The 19,553-nt window shown below is 40.6% G+C and overlaps 1 protein-coding gene across 1 annotated transcript; it reads left to right on the plus strand.

Moving 5' to 3' along the window:
* Window positions 1-8,405: 8,405 nt before the first annotated feature.
* Window positions 8,406-14,952, plus strand: LOC117482545 (vimentin A2-like). The gene is made up of 9 exons (XM_034130667.1): window positions 8,406-8,982; window positions 9,316-9,376; window positions 11,611-11,706; window positions 11,966-12,130; window positions 13,495-13,620; window positions 13,879-14,099; window positions 14,197-14,237; window positions 14,327-14,412; window positions 14,516-14,952. Exons 1-9 carry the CDS (start codon window positions 8,459-8,461, stop codon window positions 14,555-14,557), a joined length of 1,362 nt encoding a protein of 453 aa, XP_033986558.1. The 5' UTR covers window positions 8,406-8,458; the 3' UTR covers window positions 14,558-14,952.
* Window positions 14,953-19,553: the final 4,601 nt, after the last annotated feature.

The following is a 19,553-nucleotide window of genomic DNA, read 5'->3' on the forward strand; positions in this document are numbered from 1 at the left end:
ATCCGGATACAATTATCGTTTATTCACCTGTAAGAAAATAAATTCCGTCCGCTGAGTGATTACGATTATTTACCTGTTTCCCTTGCTGCCAAAAGTTGCAACTCAAGTCCCAAATCAAAACAAAGATGGCGGCGTCCACCTGCCAGCTACCTCATGGATGTATAAATAAAAACTACCTGGATAGTAAACAGAATCTCAAGTTGGACATTTTTTATACAATAATACTTGAAACAGGATTTCTTTACACCCAACTGATTAGAAGAGTCTCGCACGTTTCCAATTGAACCACCGGTAAGTGTTTTAAAACTACCTTTTGTAAACGTGTCAAACATCCACAGTTAGCTTAGCTTATCTTTAAGAGAGTGAAGACTTACCCCAGTGTCCCGGATGTATGTTAATAGAAAACTGCCAGATATTACAATGCTTAAAGATAACTCCCATTATTAATGTTGCTAAAATATTTGCTGGATGTGTTGATAAAGCACTGTTTGCCAATAGAGTTAAACTTTTAATTGGTCTTGTAACGTGTTAAAGCTCCCATGTCATGCTTTTCCGGTTATTACCCGTCCCCTTGTGTGTTATGAAGGTTTTTATGCATGTAAACGGTGTGCAGAGTCAAAACCCTCAAAGTACACCCTGGAGCGAGTAAAACTCTAACACAGAAAATACCTCCCCAAAACGCCTCGTTGGAGATACGTCACTGCCCATTTGATTCTTCCGGGTACCGCCTGATGTCATGCGGTACCCGGAACGAAATGGACCAATCCCGAAGAGCTATGGCCACACCAGCAGCGGCGTGTTCCTCCAGAGGTTCGAAGAACCGGCATTTCACAGACGAAAGCTTCCAAAACATTGCCCAGTTTGAGGCCGGATATGCACAGCTTGTTTGGACCGTTTGGAGCAGGGGAAGATCCGGGTACACAACCTGTAAGTTTGCATTGTTATTTGTGTATTTATCAAACAAGACTGTTTAAATGTGTAAACTGTGTTGGACTGCTAAGCCATTGACACAGTGCTAACTGTGCTAACTAAGTTGCTAGAGTTTCCATATATCAACTCTAATATCAGCAGATGGCCTTGCATACATGTATCTCATAGCAGGAGAATGTCTGCATTCACACACAAAATACCTATTGACAGTATACTCCGGGTGATTTGCCGTGCGGTCAGTCGCGAAACGTAATTACATTATAGCTGGCGTAGAGTGTATGCAACCGATCTAACACACGGAGCTAGAGCTAGGTTTGGTCGGAAAAACATTTTTGTGATGCTACGTTGCTAGCGTTTAAATATATCAACTACAATGTCAGCAGATGGCCTTACATGTTTGTCATGGCAGGAGAATGTCTGCAGTCACACACACGGAATACTCATACAGTATACTCCGGGTGATTTACCGTACATTGTGACAGTACATATACTGCATGTATAGCTAACGAGGCTAGCTGTATGCTAGCGCAAAACAATGTATTCATGCAAATTACAATGTATGACCGAACGTAGCAGAATACCCGTATACGATTGCAATTATAAACACGTTATTGCTAGCCTAATATGAACCACTAGCTTTTGTTCATAGTAGTTTTATTACACTCCATTATAGTTGCCGTTCCTCCAAGCTAACGTTCATATCGTGTTAGCTACCAAGGTAAACAAAGCTAGGTTAGCATATTAGCAGGCAAGCTGTTCATTAGATAGATCCACACTCCTACCACAACTACTACTAACGAATCTAAAACAACTAAGTTTCTCTAATATTTTGTGATTTGCATTTGATTTCGTCCAGCCAGATCCTGGCGGACAATCCATGACGGGGACGGGACTTCTACTACTACTACTACTGAGGCCTCGTGCTAAAAGGCACCGCAACGGCTGTGCGCAGGCAAGATGCGAGGAGGAATGGATGATATACCGTGTGTATATATGTATATTTATGTTCATTTTGTACATTTCTAAAAATAAAGTTTAATGGAAATACTTAGTAGGCCTATCCTTTCTTCCCTGAATTATTTGCCCCTATAACATATCATTCATATATAGCAAACCATGATTTGATTTCTCATCAAACAGTAGTAGTTTATTACAGGTAAAAATAACTTACTCTTTGTTATGACCGGCTCGTAGGCCACAACGGAAAGGCAAGGAGACATACACGAGTTTACAAAACCACGGCACATTTATGTGGGAAATGCAGAGATAGGTGGTCGAGGGGAGAGGAGCGCTGAGTTCGTCCTTCTGCAGCCGCTTTGGAGAGACTCCGGGCCGCTGGGATTAATAGCACCGGCTACGGAGGTGTCCGTGATCGCGCTGATTACCCTCTTCAGCTCCACCCCACCGTAAGCCCTGCAACACACCTGCACAAAGGCCCTGGGGCCGTCACACTCTTCTATAACAACAGTTGTAGGTTCAGTTCGGTTAGTTAGTATAAAATATCAGCTGTACCGACGCCATTATTACACTGATGTTCCCCGAAAAAAGCGGGCGGAGCCTCTCTGGTGGTTGACTAATCAGAACAGAGTGGCCGAGCTGAGCAATCGGAGCACACTAGGCTCACAGGGAGGGGGGGGCAAGAGCTCCAACGAGTCGTTTAGTGGAGAGAGTGAATACTGCTGAATACACATGCTTGACAGAGATGCTGTATGCGAAACCAATGTGAGTTTGGAAAATTGCACAGTATAAATCTATTTTAGTATACCTCAACAATGTAATTATGATCAGTGGAAATGGCCATGACATGGGCCCTTTAAGTAAGCTTAAAGGTAGGGTAGGTACGAATGGAGAAACCAGCTCGAGTGCGAACCGAAAAAGATCTGCCCCTTCCTTACAGAGCCACTCCTCCAACACACACGAACGCGCACATGACCAATGAGGGCACGAGATAAGTTTGTGCACAGATGGAAGGCTGACAGGCAGGTAGGCCATCCAGTTATTTTAGCCGGGCCGAGGCAGATAATTGGTCGTGCTTTTTACAGCGCTACGGCTTCCACAGATGACATATTTGTATATATTTATTGTCAAAGCATTTAATTTATTCATTGCTATCGGGATGTTAAGAGCATTCCATGGAATACCCACTTTCAACCTCAACCCTATATTCAACATACTATTTTTAAAGAAAAATAAAAGCTAACACATTGTTTGTTGGTTATGAACAAATAAACAAACAGCCGTGAATATATTTCAACTGCATTACATCAGCTGATTTCATGGCTTGAGTCACTGCTGAAGCCAAACAGTCAATTGAAGCTAGTTAGAGGTTTATTGCAAAGTTGATTGCAGTAATACATTTTGTGTTTTTCACTAAATGCTTTTCTCAACAGCAATCTTTTTGTCCCCTTTTTTAAAATTTGGATGCGAGATACAGACTTGTTAGAATAAACCCATTTATGATGATTGCCTATAAGCATCTCTGGCCTGTGGTGACATTTGACTTTCATACGGGTATTAACTAAGAGAAGCACGTGCATTTGGAATGAGCCTTAGGCCTGGACAATATCTTTTCTTTTTAGAACTAAAGTCACAACTCTGGCCCCAAACTTAGAAGGATTTCTATCTAATCTCTCTAAATGACCATCTCAAAGTGTCAAAAAGAGAATTTAAATCAATAATTTTCAGAGTAAGGAAAGAAAATTGTTATGGTGAGTTATACACAGGTATCATATGTGTATTTATTTTTCTCCGTTCACACTTCAAGGGTTTGTTTTACCCTTATCCACTCACCTTGAGGAAGATGAGAAGAGGAGAGGTGTCATCTGCAGCTGTCAGTCGGCCAGGGAGATGCCCCCTGCAACAGTCAGACATATGTAAGTGACACTTTCTGAAAGACTGGCTCCAAATAGGTGTTGCCAGACACTCTACTTGAAATAAGTGTGTGATTTGCCATAGGGATGATCCATTTGAGAATTTGATGCTGTACATTTGCCAACATATGATGTGCTAATGACAGAGGTAAATGCTGGGAAGTTTATCTTGCCCTGTTATCTCTCCTGTTCCCTGACCCGATCACTCCCTGCAAACACACACACACACACACACACACACACACACACACACACACACACACACACACACACACACACACACACACACACACACACACACACACACACACACACACACACACACACACACACACACACACAGAGAGACAAAGAAAGAGAAGACAAAGAGAGTGAGAGAGAGGTCTTTGCAAAACGGCCATTCTTGGATACTTTCCAAGGGTTTTGTCGGTCACTATGGAGATTTGGAAAATCGCCACGGCAGTCTAATTCCCCTGTTATTTGGATGAAAGGTATTCAGTGTAAAAACTCTATATTCCCCAAAATAAACGGCCGTCGTTAATCTGCTCATGTTGTTGATCACTAACACTAACTTAGATGGGGAAAATGTGAAAGTTTTGCCTCCAAAAAATATGTTTTTATCTGAAAGAAAACATCTGAGTTATGAGGGGTTAACAACTCATAGGCTTGTGAAATGTTCAAGGGTCATAAATGCGACGTTGCTTTTTTGTTAAAAGCCATTATTAGTTGGAAACTACTTTAATCCTTTACAATTTATTTAACTTTTTATTTCCGCCACCAATAAAAAGCACAGACTTTGCTTAAGCTCGCTGGTGCTCCGTGGCATTGATATACAGCCCTTCTTTCTCACATTCAGATTTACTTCAGCATCTCCATGCATTCACTGAGGCGCTACAAACCCAATTGTGTTGCAGCACTCCCTCCACTAAATCTACCATGTCATGACCCACAAAGAACCCAACTAATTTATCGGACCAAAAATAAACACCAAGCAAAACAAAAAACTAACCAATGTATAATAGGGGCACAGTGTTGCAAACTGCACAGTACAAACAATATTTTTCTGCAACTTGTACAAAAATACATATTTTATTTCCAGAAAGAGTTCATGTCCATGAACAGGAATCTGTGTCTGTCTGGGTTTCATTGCTGTTAAATAAAGTTGGGACCATTGCTATGGCTACAGGTCGCGAGGGTCTGTGATTCACAATCATGGGAGATGGAACAAAGGAAGCCTTTTTGCTGCCCAGTGCTTGCGGTTTTCAATCGATGACACCCAGAAACAAGATCTAACTTAACTGTTGCCCTGTCCCATTACAGGCTGACTTATATTTTGCCTTATTTGATTCTTCTTCTATTCCTGTTGTGTTATTTTTTTAACGAGCTCCCCTGCAGAATTTATGCCTTCAGAGGGAAACTGGAACCTGAGCAACAGAAATAAAAGGACAAACGATACATTCAAAACATTGCCAAGAATGACAGCTATTTGGTCTAAACTATGGCAGTGCCAAACACCGGGCTACAAACAATAATTACGGCCTACTGTCTGCATTCTCTCGCTGCAGTTAGGTGACAGATCAGCAATACACAATCCCTGCTCTGTCTGTGACAATCCCGGCTTCCCCTGTATCTCTGTGTCAAACACCGGCAGCGCTGGCTCATAATGGGCCGTGGAGCAGGAATTTTTGCAGCCCCCCTGCCTCTGAGTGAGTGTTGACCATGAGATTTTCCATTGCCTGCTTTAGAAAGGTAATTCCTCTATGTATTGGACTTGAGCCCTTGTTTTGGTCCTTGCACCCCTCACTTTGCTGCATTTGCATAGACAAACCTGTAAACAGAACGTTGCTGTGTTAAATCAGGGGACTTCCCCTTTTTTAACCACCACAACACTTAGCCAGTTCTTTGGTCCAATGCTAGCTATACCATAGCTAGAAAACAAATATAAAACAAATATAAAAACATTGGGTTTTATAAACATAACTCACACAAACCTAACCAACCAAAATTGAGAAAAGAGAGAATATCTTTGATTAGGTTTTACCTTTTTTAACCAAAAGATTGAAATATCTATAGTGTGTAATAAAAACCAACATATTTTTATATTGAATTAATAATCCAGCACATCTTAATTATTTTACGTTGCTCTCCAATCTCATTTTGTCTCCCTCCCCAAAAGCCTAAAAAACCCTAAAAAAGTGAGCAAAAACTAATATTACGACAGCCCTGATGTGCCTGTAATCACACTTTTAGAATATCATGTCCTGTGACTTCAGTCTTCACAAGATTATTGTTGTACTGTTTCTCAACAGAGTTAGATCTAAAATAGCTTCAGAGCTTGTTCTATGTGGCGCTTTGCACACTCCGGAAAGTGTTACTTTATTGATTTCTTAATGTCATTGAGTAAAGAAAAATAATGTCCAATAATCTCCATGTTCTGGCTGGCATTTTCCAAAGTTACTGCATACGAGCAGTAGTGGAAAGAATATTTACTGGAGTACTGTACTTGTGTATTATGAGGTTTGTGTGCTTTAAGTAGTTTCATGTATGCTACTCTGTATACTCTATCCCAGTGGTTCTCAAACTCTTTTCAATAATGTACCCCCTTTGAAAAAAAATGTCAGCCAAGTACCCCCTGATCAGCGCAAAAACTATTTGTTAGGGACAAAATGCCTATATAAAGAGGTACAGTACAGCGCTGCACCATGAGTGTCTGATTTATTAAAACAACAACCTTGTAACTGAGAAACACTTCATTTCTTATACTTATTTCAAATGTTTACAATCCATCACTAAATTCATGGCAAACCAATTTTAACATCATGCAATAACACTAAGATGACATTAGTTGCATTGAACTGATCTTTTTAATAAGTTGTACTTACAATTTAGTGAGAAACATGGGCTTGTGCTTCACTGAGGATCTTTGTCATTCTCAGTGACAGGGAGGCAACTGCAGTTATTACACTTCGCGTTTTGAAATATGTACAACTCAAATACTAAAAAAAAAAAATGAATCTTTGTTTTTCTTGCAAATACGTGGATATGGATTTATATTCTACAACCTTTAACTTGTCCTCCATTTTGCTTAGCCAAACAAGACTTGATGTTTAACACAGCACTTTTTTCAGCCTCTGCTTCACAAAGATAACCCTGCACAGTCATTTATCATGGGCACAGTGCCAACCTGAAACCTCTGCAGCCCTCGAGGCAAACATGTGAAATTCACTTTGAAAGAAATATCTGTTATCTGTGTATCTGTGCTATAAATCAAAGAAAAACATCACTGAGCACAGAAGACCCAGCAGCACCAGTGCAGTGTGTCTGAGGGGTAGAGTGTCACTGTCTCAGCTCTGCTGCCCTGCGTCTCCCCTCACAATCACTGACCCTCAGCTAGTCAGCAGCACTGCAGCACTGACAGCTCTGTATGGAGAGGAAAGAGAAAGGCAAGCCACAGAAGTACAGACAAGGAAAAAGGGAGTCTCATCTGACATATCTGGTATGTTTTGTGATTTGCTGCAGGTCAATCTGAAGAAAAAGAGACTAATAAGAAACAGACACTTACAAAAGGTTTCAGCAAACCTGCAGGTATTGGATGGCTTTGATTTGTACCCCACCAAAACCTCTGTTACGTTCTGTTTTCATACATTTCTTGAGTATGTCATCATCAAATACTTATGTGTATATAGATAAGTCAGCAGGATTAATATGTGTTTGCCTGTTCAGTCCTTTGCATGATGTCCTCTTAACCTGATTAACAATTGTGAAACTGCTGACTTGCCCTTTTCTTTCTCACTCACATACGCAAAAGGAAGTACACATAATATGCACTAATATGAACACACACCCAATAAAAAAAAGTTTGAGCATCAGTCTAACGGTTACAATGCTCCGTAAAATAGATGGGACAAACCTACGAAGGGTGAAAATGCATGTACTGTAGAGTGTGTGATTTTTTTTTTTCTTCTTCTCTCCAAAGCATGAGACGAGGGGATTAAATAGATAAATCAGGTAACAGGAAGCAATTGTCAGTAGTGCATTATCTCAAATCTGGAATGGGAGAATTAAAGTTTCCTTGGACAAAGCCGTGGGAAAACCCTTTTCTCTCCCAGAGTAACACATTTAAATGTGACCTTTTTATTTTCATCTTCTGTGTCCCAATAAATACCAAGTTAAACTTAGAACGTTTTTGAAGAAGAGACCACTATCTTATTTGTTTAGTGCTTTCTATTATTTGTGGACAGATTTGTCAAACATCCAAAATAAATCCTCAAAAGAACCATAAATAGCCCAATCAGCATCTCCTGACACTCATGTGTTATTTAAAGCAATGTGATTACCCAAATGTGATTTCAACTCCTTTTTAAAGTGACTTTTAATGTTAAATGAGAACAGAGCAATTCACATAGCCTCCCTTTATTCTGCCCAATGACGGTGTTGCCTTGTGATCCAGGATCTGTTATGAACCTGAAAGAAAACCTTCGTATGTTCTGTTCTCTGATTGGATGGTGAGGGTGTCACTCAAGTCACCGTAGAGTAATTTGCATGAGGAGGAGACTATAAATTAATAGTGGTGTAGGAAACGCCTTCCCAAGCGCACTCCGCTGATGCAGTTTGGACAAGAGCAGTACTGAGCCATTACCTGAACATAAACCAGCAAGATGTCTCACAGAGTTCCACATTCTTCCTACAAAAAGATGTTTGGCGGGGAGAAAGTAGCGACGAGGAGCAGCTACTCCAGTCGCCAGTTCTCCAGCCCGGTGCGCTCCACCCGGGTCTCCTACGGGCTCTCCTCCGCCCCGACCATGTACGCAACCAAGACCCAGAGGCTCCGGAGCAGCGCAGCCATGCCCCGGCTGTCCTCTGACAACTTGGACTTTTCCTTGTCCGACGCCATAAACACCGAGTTCATGACGAACCGCACCAACGAGAAGGTGCAGATGCAGTCTCTCAACGACCGCTTTGCAAACTACATCGACAAGGTGCGCTTCTTGGAGCAGCAGAACAAGATCCTGCTGGCGGAGCTGGAGCAGCTGCGGGGCAAAGGCACGTCCCGGGTGGGAGATCTGTACGAGGACGAGATGCGGGAGCTGAGGCACCAAGTGGACCAGCTCACCAACGACAAGGCCCGGGTGGAGGTGTACCGGGACAACCTGGCAGACGACATCGACAGGCTGAGAGAGAAGTAGGAGGCGTGGCACGTCACTTTTCTGCACTCTGTGATGTTAAAGAAACTCCAGATTTAGTTGTATCAGGCTTACAAAGCAGATCCGCTATTTTAATTATGTACACGGCTTGCTTTTTATTCATGAACTTATTATAGGCTTTAATACAGGCTGAGTCTAAATGCTGGGCACTGCGCAAAATCCTGGTCTTGAAAATGCTGCCGCAGCTCTGTCACTGCAATGTTTGCAAGCATGAAGAAGTGGAGCCAGAACAAGGAGTGATGTCTGTTTTTGAGGTTAAAGAGTGCCATCCACTTTAAAAAATAATGAATGTTTTTCGTCTATCTTTGCAGGTTGCAGGATGAGACATCTCAGAGGGAGGAGGCTGAGCACAGCATGCAGAGCTTCAGACAGGTAATGTATGACTCAAGTGAAATTAAGCGTTTTCACTCTCTAAGCATCACGGAAATCTCTGAATCTGTTAAGTTATTGTGACGGATAGGGATTTTGCAAATAGAGTGATTATAGGGAATAACCTTTTCAACTGCAGTAATTTGAATGAACACTGCTATTCCGGCTTAAATACAACCTTAAATTGATGACAAGTGATGTCAAAGAGATTAGATAAACCTCAATTATCTCTATGAGTCTCTTAGTGATGTCTTCTAACGTTCCCATTTTCTCATGATCTAAATATTGCTTATGAGCTGCAGAGACAGGAATGAGCTTTTCTGATGGCACAACAGCAGATTATAGCCATGAGCTGAAATAACCATAGAGCAGAACTGACCCTGTCCTGGTACAAAAGGCCAAGTTGTGGCTGTTGAGTTAAATCAGGCCTGCAACGAGACGAGATCTTTTTAAGTCTGACTGGTCACACTGAATAAGCTGGGCACAACAACAGTGTCGAGCCAATGTGATTATCAGAGCGAAAAGACAAGCCACCATGTGATCCGAGTGTCTCATTCTGGGAGAGCATCAGCACATTAAAATCTCACTCTTAATGGGCTAGTCATTGATTGTTCTATATCACTGGGTCCATGGTTATTAGTGAAGTGATAATGAGCTGTGCAAAGAGTTTCAAATGAGTGTCACGGTAGAAAACAAAAGAAAAATGAGGTGCATTTCCTGTAACACAACTCAACTTTCCAGTGATGTGCTTTTTAGGGCTTGCAGTGCATTATCAATACATTGTACCATCTCAACCTTGTCTATATGAATGACAGGAAGGAAGTCCACTGGGGCCTGCCATGGTGGCACACAGTCAACAATGCAGGGCCAGCAGACGGCTCTCGCCCAGTCAGGCAGACAGTCACTCTTCCAGCCCCGGGCCTGTTGGGAAACCCTGCTGAATAGCACACTTTGTTTGTGGCATTAGAGCAGGGGCAAAGCTCCTTCATTTGCTGATACCTCAATTACCAGCCTGCCAACGCCCTGACAAAGCACAGTGGTGTGTTGCACTGCGATGGCGCATGAACAGAGGAGAAAATACAATAATATATAGTTTGCTGTTTTGATTGCAATACAATGTAGGGCTGAAAAGTATTTAGTCAACTTGCAATTATACACTTACATTGACAGATCTATAAAACTGAGTTTCTCCTTAAAGTCATGCAAAAGTATGACTCTAACTCATGTGTTTACCAGTCATGTGCTTTTTAAAAGTAAGCCATTCATCTTCTTTTCTTTTTTTAAACACTGAAGAAAGAGCCCCCCCCCCCTAATATTTGTAAAATGTATTTTCTTGGTCATAAGAGGACATTTGCGTCATGCTTTGCTGCATTCAGGTATAACATGGTAAGATGTCCTTATTACTTTTAACGGAACCTTCAGAGGAATTACTTAAATTCTATAAAAAAGAGACTATCAGGTTAAGAATGCAGTTTGGTAACGACACATGGGATCAAGAGCCTCTTGAATAATGTTTTGTGGCTCTGGGTGCTCTACTCCTTTTATTAAATCAAAGGAATTCCTAAATGTATTGAAACAATCTCACAGAATATTTGGAGATATACCTGAATCCAAAAATACAACAAGGTCAAATCATGCATTCAGGTAAAAGTAGGCAAATGTACCATAGGGGAAAAAAACCTCATTATCCTGAAACCCCTTTCAGAGTGTCATATTATTAATAATACATTATGTTGTTTATTAGTATCACTTTTGGTTGTAATCTTCCAATATGTTGCCTATAATAGGTACGTTATACATTTATACTTTATAGGTACTTGTATACTTTTATGACGCTTTAATATGTGTTCCATGTCAAATCTTAACCTGTGAGTAAGCTAGTACCTGACATGAAATAAAGTGCATTATAGGGATAAACTGTAGTGCAGTTCAACCACTGCAAATGTGCCTGTAAAGTACTTAAAGACTGTGTAAAAGGTACTGCAGTGTAAACAACTCATGTAAATCACGAGAAAACATCTGCAGGGACACTTGTCATGTGCCTCAGTTAATTTCTATTGGATGCATGTGTTTGTGACCTTGCTGCACGATGGGTCATTTTGTGTAGGTAGCTGTTGCGTGAGTGTGCCTGTACAGCATGTGTGGAAGGGCATTTTCTGTCTATGTCAGCAACATATAATGCAATATTCATGTCACCTTCACAAGTCACCTTATTAGGAGTCATTGTCACTACACAGGATGTGGACAATGCTGCCCTCGCCAGACTGGACCTGGAGCGGAAGGTCGAATCGCTCCAGGATGAAATCAACTTCCTCAAGAAGCTGCATGATGAGGTAAGTTTTCTTTTGTTGGGCTAAAGCTCAACCAGTCTACTGCATAACTACTATGCGTGTACTGCCTCATAAACTAAACCACCCCTAATGAATACTGTGCCAAATAATTTGAGGTATTTGTTAATCTGGCCAGGACCAAGTTGGTCGGGTTCAATGGATCAGAGCAATTTAATACAGCCAGGAAAGTTATAAGAGCAAAATAAAAATAGTCTGCCTACTATTTTGGAAGTATTTGTATATGTTGTTGATTGTATTGCAGGAAATGCTTGAGATGCAGACCCAGATCCAGCAGCAGCATCATGTGCAGGTGGACATGGAGATGGTCAAACCTGACCTGACTGCTGCTCTGAGAGACGTGCGCCTGCAGTATGAGAACTTGGCCTCCAAAAACCTCCATGAGTCTGAGGACTGGTACAAATCCAAGGTAAATACAATGGACTATAATAATAATAATAATAATAAATTGAATTTATATAGCGCTACTCATCTGCCAAGACAAATCCCGAAGCGCTTCACAACATAAGACACTGATAACATTTCAATCAGGAGAGACTTCATTTTGTTTAAAGAACATTTATTGACACATGTGATAAATGTTAGTCTTTGGCGATAAGACCTCGATCCTGAAATCGTATATCTAAAGGGGGATGCAGCCATGAGCATAGGGAACCCCCCCGGGGTCTAGATACAGGTGATGATGCTGAAGATCTGAATTTGATGAGGAGATGGGATGAAGAGGGGATGTGATGAGGTCTTTGGATTAGCTCTCCTGGCACTGGATGTGATGAAAGGAGGTGGATGGGGAGGAGGTGGTCGGCAGCATGAACACCTGAAATCACAGCTGACTGCAGGAGAGAGGAGAACCATTTTAAAGTTTGGCTGCAGCACGATGATTGGCTGCTGAGATTGAGGTGAATGTAATAGGTTAGCAGGAAGCCCGTGATGAGCTGATTATAAGCAGCTGCGGAGTATACCAGTCTTCCTGAAAGAACTTGCGCTGAGCTTCATCTAAGAGATACAAATGTATTAAATGTATAATCAATGTATTAGTAATTGATCACATATCTAATCCTACTGGGAAACTGTTTCTCATAGTGGTAACTCAACCGACCCCGCAGAACCCCTTGAACATTTTAGTGTCTTTCACCCTTGTTGTTTTGTTTTTCTGATCCCCAGCTCAGTTTAATGACCCTCATTGGCATTGTTTTTGGCAGTAATAACAATAATTTGCCGAGGCAAAAATGGCTGACCAAGTTCCAAACCACCTGTGAAATCTGAATAGTATTTGGATATAAAAACACAGACAACATGTCGATTGTGGTGAATTTCCATTATCAGGATAATGGTAAATATCCTCACATAAGTGATTTAAAAAAGCTGGAAAATAATAACTGATTATAAGAAAACACAGCAATACTCATGGGAGAAATAATAGACTCATATAATGTTGCAATTTTAAAATTAATTATCCTTTATTTATGCATGGGGATATTAATTTAAAAATATTCCTATCTGTGATTCAATAATAAAAAGCATATTTTTATGATTATTAGTATAATATTGTGAATCTCAATTATTTTGGCCATGCTAATCGTCACATGATATTTTTAAATCATCACATGCTTACTGCTTTGACAACCAAGCTGCTGTGTCACGTCTGGCCACATCTTACACAATTAACCCAGTTTACACTATCTGCCAGTCACTTCTCCCTCAACCTCTGACTCATCATTTATTCAACAGTTGATTTCTCAGTTCTCCCCTCCTCTGTCTATGTTTGGTTGACAGTTTGCTGACCTCACCGAAGCTTCAGCCAGGAATAATGAGGCCCTGAGAGTGGCCAAGCAAGAAGCCAACGACTACAGACGCCAAGTTCAGTCACTTACCTGCGAGGTGGATTCTCTTAAAGGAACTGTGAGTATTCAACTTCAGTCCTACACTGTATTTTACGAGATAATGATGCAAAAAAATAATGTTTTCAACCAATATATAGCTGGAACCAAACAAACGGAGCCCAACAGTTCAGAAAAAGCTGCATGCCTTCAAATAATGACACAGCAAATAGAGGAGAGGGCTGTTTTTACAGGTCACAAAAGCAAAAAAAACAACCGTATGAGTTAAAGTTATTTCCACTGCCTAAATGCCTTTGTTTTCACTTGGCTGCCATCCCAGAATGAGTCTTTGGAGCGCCAGATGAGCGAGCTAGAGGAGAACTTCTCCCTGGAGACAGGTGGTTACCAGGACACCGTTGGCCGCCTGGAGGAGGACATTCACAACATGAAGGACGAGATGGCCCGTCACCTCCGGGAGTACCAGGACCTCCTCAATGTCAAGATGGCCCTGGACATTGAGATTGCCACCTACAGGAAGCTGCTGGAGGGAGAGGAGAACAGGTGAAGGATGAAGATTTGACAGATATGCAAATGAATGTTACAGATATGCAGCAAAGACCAGATATTGATCTTCGGACTGTACTTTCTCTTATTTCAGAATCACCCCAATGCCAAACTTCTCATCCCTAAACCTGAGAGGTAGGATAACAGTGTGCATGTAAGCAGGAATGTTAGTATTGCTTATTATATAGGCAGATAATAAACACACTTTTTTTTTTTTTTTTTAGAAACAATGATGGATTCCAAACCTCATTTTGAAGCTACAACAACTAAGAAGGTTCTCATTAAGACCATTGAGACCAGAGATGGTCAGGTAAAATTCGCTTCAAGTGGTTTCTAATCAATGAAGTAGTTTTCTGATGGTCTCAGACTAATAACCCTGCTCACCTTTCTCTTTTCTTTATATCTTTGTTCAGGTGATCAACGAGTCAACCCAGAACCACAATGACATGGAGTAATAATGTGTTTGCAAAACAATAAGAGCAATACGAAGAAACACATTTCACTGGGGCTACAAGCAAGCAAACCAACCCAAAACACAGAAAGCAGACCGCTTTGAAAAGTGCCTTTCCATGTGATGATCCAGTATGCCTGTTAGTTCACACAGACTGTATTTTGCTTCCTCCTCTACTGAAAGTATTACCTTTTGTCACATTTGTTTAGACACAATAATGAAATCAGCACAGCTTAGAAATCCTCATTGAGGTCTACAAAAATCTTTCTTTGTAACCATAGTAGTATTTTTGATCAATACCGCATGCACACATTACAGGAAATCTGTATGCTGATAATGTCACAATTGCCTGTATGCAGCAATAAACCAGTGAGACTGAAACTCATTTGTGTGCATATACTTGTGTTTGGTATTGGTGTGTGCTAGTCTTGCTGGTATTGCCTTTTTGAAAATAGAGTAGTAGGTAGAAGTAGTAGAACCATTCTTCATATGTATGATTAAAACGAAGTGAAGTTCATTTATACACCACCTTATCATATACTTTAAAAGTGCTTGATAGGCAAATACAATAAAAGTATCAGTTGATACATTCAAGCTGTGGAACACTGTCAACTGTATCCATTTTTTAAAACTAGCTTAGTTTTCAAAATGGCTATTGTGGGGCATTCAATCCAATGCAAACTTTTTCCAGCAGTGGGCAGCATAAGGGCTAAAATCCGTTTCACTGTGTTTTGAGATACTTTGCTTAAGCATTTCCAGATTTTACTGATAATACTGATGTGCTTTTATTTAAACAAATATTTGATTGCAGACCTTTTTAATTAAGTGCTCTTAAACTATTGCTTTGCTACACTTATGTAAAGGATTTAAAAAGTAGAAACAGATTTATAATAAGTTAACCAAAATCACATTTTATTATCACAAAATGATGCTCTTTACACAGGCCACTGGTTCCACAATAAAATAACAATCATTGATGCTACAATGAGATAATGTGCAGTAGGCTACGGAAAATAAGAGCTGTTGAGTCAGAATCAGTCAAAAACCGATCAAATAGACCTTCCCTGAGTTCACAGAGAGACTGGCTGTATTTGACTGCCATCTGTCGGTGATGAATGTTCATTTAATTACCTCCGGTGGTGGGACATTAACAGCAGGCTTCTTTTTTGTCAGAAGTACCCAGATACTTCATAATCCCATTCTTTCAATTAACTAATTTGACCATGACTAAATCTCGCGATAATTTATCCTAGATAGCCTACGTACACGTGATTTTAAGAAGGAGGGCGTAGGCCTACTGGTGTTTTTGATTATCATAATCAATATTAGGCTTAATTAAGTCAATGGAGTTGGATTTCTGCTCATTAATTAATCAGGGATACTCTCCCGTTAATTAATGTCGCTTGTTTTCGCGAGTTTTCCCCGAGAGATCGGTGTGTTTGTCTACGGAGCAACTTTCTCCCCGTGACGCGTCTGGCGGAGGAAACACAAACCGGGGGGGACATGCCGACATGATCCGGTTAAACTCAGTTAATCATTTCGATATCGTGCTATAAGTTACCTGAGCCCAACATGACATCGGTGTGTGAATGACAGAGGTGGGTGTTTTCTTTTTCCACGCTTTTTTTTTGTTGGAAATGGCGAGTAAAACAAAAATGGAGTCAAGTTTCAACAGGTTTTGAGTAAAATTAATGGTAAACTCAGAGTAACCGATACCAACTGACGCTTTTTAACGTTTTAAAAAAAAATTATTTAGTGATGGGCTCGGTGACTTCTGCTCTAACACGGACAAGAAATGCGTTGGTGAAAGTGGGTTCAGAACCGGAGAACAACCATGACCCGGAGAGGAGCCAGTCCGCCCCGGAGTCGGACCGGGCCGTGGACCGGGCGGTGGACCGGGCGTCGGACCGGGCCGTGGACCGGGTCCGGAAGAAGAGCGCCCGGTTCAACGTGTCGAGCCAAACCGGGCGGCAGAGTTCCCGCCAGTCGCTGTCCGAGGTGCTGAGCAGACAAGACTCCGACGGAGGCAAACAAACTTCGAAGAAAAATACTTCTGAAGGACAACACAGCGGTGAGTGCAATATACTCAATAGAGCAGTGGTTCTCAACTGGTCAGGCCTCGGGACCCACTTTTTCCTAAATAAATCGAAATGTTGAACCACTCAAATCTATTCAACAATAACAAATTGTGCTAATATATACGCTTTTCAGCATACAATATTAATTAAAGTGAAGTACAGTGCATATATCCCTTATATCCCTTCACAGAACTAAAGTATGCTTTTAAAAAGGTTTAATGAGATGATGGAATCAAAGCTGAACTATATAAAAAGGCACACATGCTGAAAACCCAACCCCAGCAGGGGGGTCTGGGGGGATTCTCCCAGGAGATTTTTAGAAATACTAACATATAAACTACGCATTCTGGTACACTCTGAGAAGAAAATAAATAAATCTATTACTACCCGACATATTAATAATATTTTATGCCATTGTTTGTTTTTCACTTTGTTCCGACAGCTGAACTTGCTGCTCCACACAGAGAGAAGAGCAAAGAGGAGAGAGTCTGTGTGACTTACTTTAAATTGTGGGTAGGATAGATTGCCCCCATTGTTCTGTGACCTGTTAATCATCAGACCGGGGGTCATATTTCATTATGTGTTCATTTTTATCTGAAGTTGTACCCATGGATGTATAAAGTATAGTAGTATAATAGTTCTACCGGCAACAATCTTGATTCTGATTGGCCAGAAGACTCGAAAAAACATCAGCAAAGATGTTTTATTGAGAAGATGATCACTACGTGACAGAAGTTTTCAAAACCGTTTATGGTCTGGTACTTCCAGTCCAACGCCTACTGCATGCACAGCGTTAGAACATCGGGCCTTCAAAATAAAAGTTTGACGTTTTTCCAAAAAAAAAATTCAATTTATTTTTCTTCACTCACACATCTGCAACCCACTCGAAACGGATCCGCGACCCACCAGTTGAGAACCACTGCATAGAGGATAAAGGTCTTACTACTTTTGTCCCTTAGAAGTTATGCAGATTTTGGTTAGACTAAATTCTAGCAAAAATACAATAATACACCAACTTGTGGCTATGTAGGTCTGACTTTAGTCAGTTTTCATTTAGTGGTTGTGCAACACCAAAACAAGGATATATCATCAATGTAGTGTGAACGTTTGTATAACACTCTAAAGTCTGTTGTGAAGCAACACATATATAATTCAATAATGAAATACAAGTATGTTTAACATCAACTTCAAACATAACAGACCTTAACAGCAACAAATATGAGACAAACTATCATTTTTATTTAAAGCAGCACTTTAGTATACAAAATACAGCATTCTAAATGCACGACCTTTACTAGTGAGAGAGTGTTTGGTTTGTGTGGTAAGCTCCCTTTAAGTCTTGTTTGGATACTTTTTCCTCCACCTATAGCAAAAAGTTCATTTTCACAGCAGACAGTTTGACTTGTCAGACAGGGGACAGCACAGGTGGAACTAATAACACTAACGAGCCCAGTGAACCACTGCAGTGAACAACATGCACAGTAACACGTTGCCAATGTTATTGAACGCACCTGGACCTTTCCTGCTTCCACACGTCCAAATGAAATTTGGCAAAAGCTTTTTTACATTTCAAAGTTTACGTTACCTCTTTCTTATAAGAAATCCTTTAAAAATAGTCTATAAGTTCTAACCAATATATAACGGTTTATTAAATCATTTACAACACTTGATGGATCAGTTGTAATCTAAGGACAAACCTAACAGGGTCCATTCTGCAGCCGAATGGGTGGCTTTACTTTTTCAGAAGTACATTTAGTACATGGATATCGAACATATATCGATATTACATTCACTTTGTGTTAAGAGACTAGATGGTCTGTGATTTAAGATATCGTAATATATGGAAAGTGTTGTCTGTTCATGGTTTCAAAGTGATTACATGTTCTGAACTTACAAGTCTTGTCTAGCTGTCCTCTTGTTTTCCTACACATCTCTATTCATTACATCCACATCACTGAGTATTTCTCAAAATCCTCATTGCCAAAATATTTAGTGAAATAGGTTTTTGGCCAAACTTATCAGGATATATGATTTTCTTCACATTGCCCAGAACCAGTTGCGTATACTTCTGCATTCTTCAAGGAAAGTATCTACAATTGTACTGTGCTGTACCTGTGTACTTCTTAGGCTGCCAGCTGTTGTGTTTCTTTATACTGCACATCTCTTTGGTTCAGTTCATGGATCTGTCTGTAGATGAGAGCAACTGGTCACTTCAGAGGATTACTGTGAATACAATGCTTCTGGAAAAAAGGTGTTCAGTGAATGAATGCAGAGCTCTTTGATGGCCAGCCTCAATGCAGCATATCTCCACTACCAAAGCATCTCTTTGATGTCTGTCACCCAGACTGAAATGAACCAAATGACAGCCCTCTTCATTTGAACACATCCACATGGGAAACTGCAATATAGTAGAAATGGGTTATGTTTTCTATTGGAAATATATAACGTTAAAGTTAACTAAATCAGCAACATTAAAGGTGGGGTAGGTCATTTTGGAGAAACCAGCTCGAGATCGCTAGATTTGAAAATACACTGCCGGAAAAAATCTGCCACTTCCTTACAGAGCCCCTCCTCCAACACACACGAACGCGCACATGACCAATGAGATAAGTTTGTGCACAGATGGAAGGCTGACAGGCAGGTAGGCCATCCAGTTATTTTAGCCGGGCCGGCTAAAATGATTGGTCGTGCTTTTTACAGTACTACGGCTTCCACAGATGATATTTTTTTATGGATTTTTTGTCAAAGCACTTAAGATATTCATTGCTATCGGGATGTTAAGAGCATTCCATGGAATATAACAAAAAGTGTATCTCGAGCCGGTTTCTCAAACTTACCTACCCCACCTTTAAGCGCTGGTCATGGTAATAACATATGTTGTAAAGAGAATGGCTTCACCCACCAAACTCCATCATCGAATTG

Source organism: Trematomus bernacchii, unplaced genomic scaffold (genome assembly GCF_902827165.1).
Source record: "Trematomus bernacchii unplaced genomic scaffold, fTreBer1.1, whole genome shotgun sequence".
NCBI classification, from domain to species: Eukaryota; Metazoa; Chordata; class Actinopteri; order Perciformes; family Nototheniidae; genus Trematomus; species Trematomus bernacchii.

What these genes read in the sequence shown, in the direction of transcription:
- LOC117482545 (XM_034130667.1), top strand. Translation starts at nt 8,459, where the DNA reads ATGTCTCACAGAGTTCCACATTCTTCCTACAAAAAGATGTTTGGCGGG. An exon ending in AGGACTGGTACAAATCCAAG is followed by an intron (nt 12,131 to 13,494) that starts GTAAATACAATG and finishes TTTGGTTGACAG; the next exon opens with TTTGCTGACCTCACCGAAGC. An exon ending in CTGGAGGGAGAGGAGAACAG is followed by an intron (nt 14,100 to 14,196) that starts GTGAAGGATGAA and finishes CTCTTATTTCAG; the next exon opens with AATCACCCCAATGCCAAACT.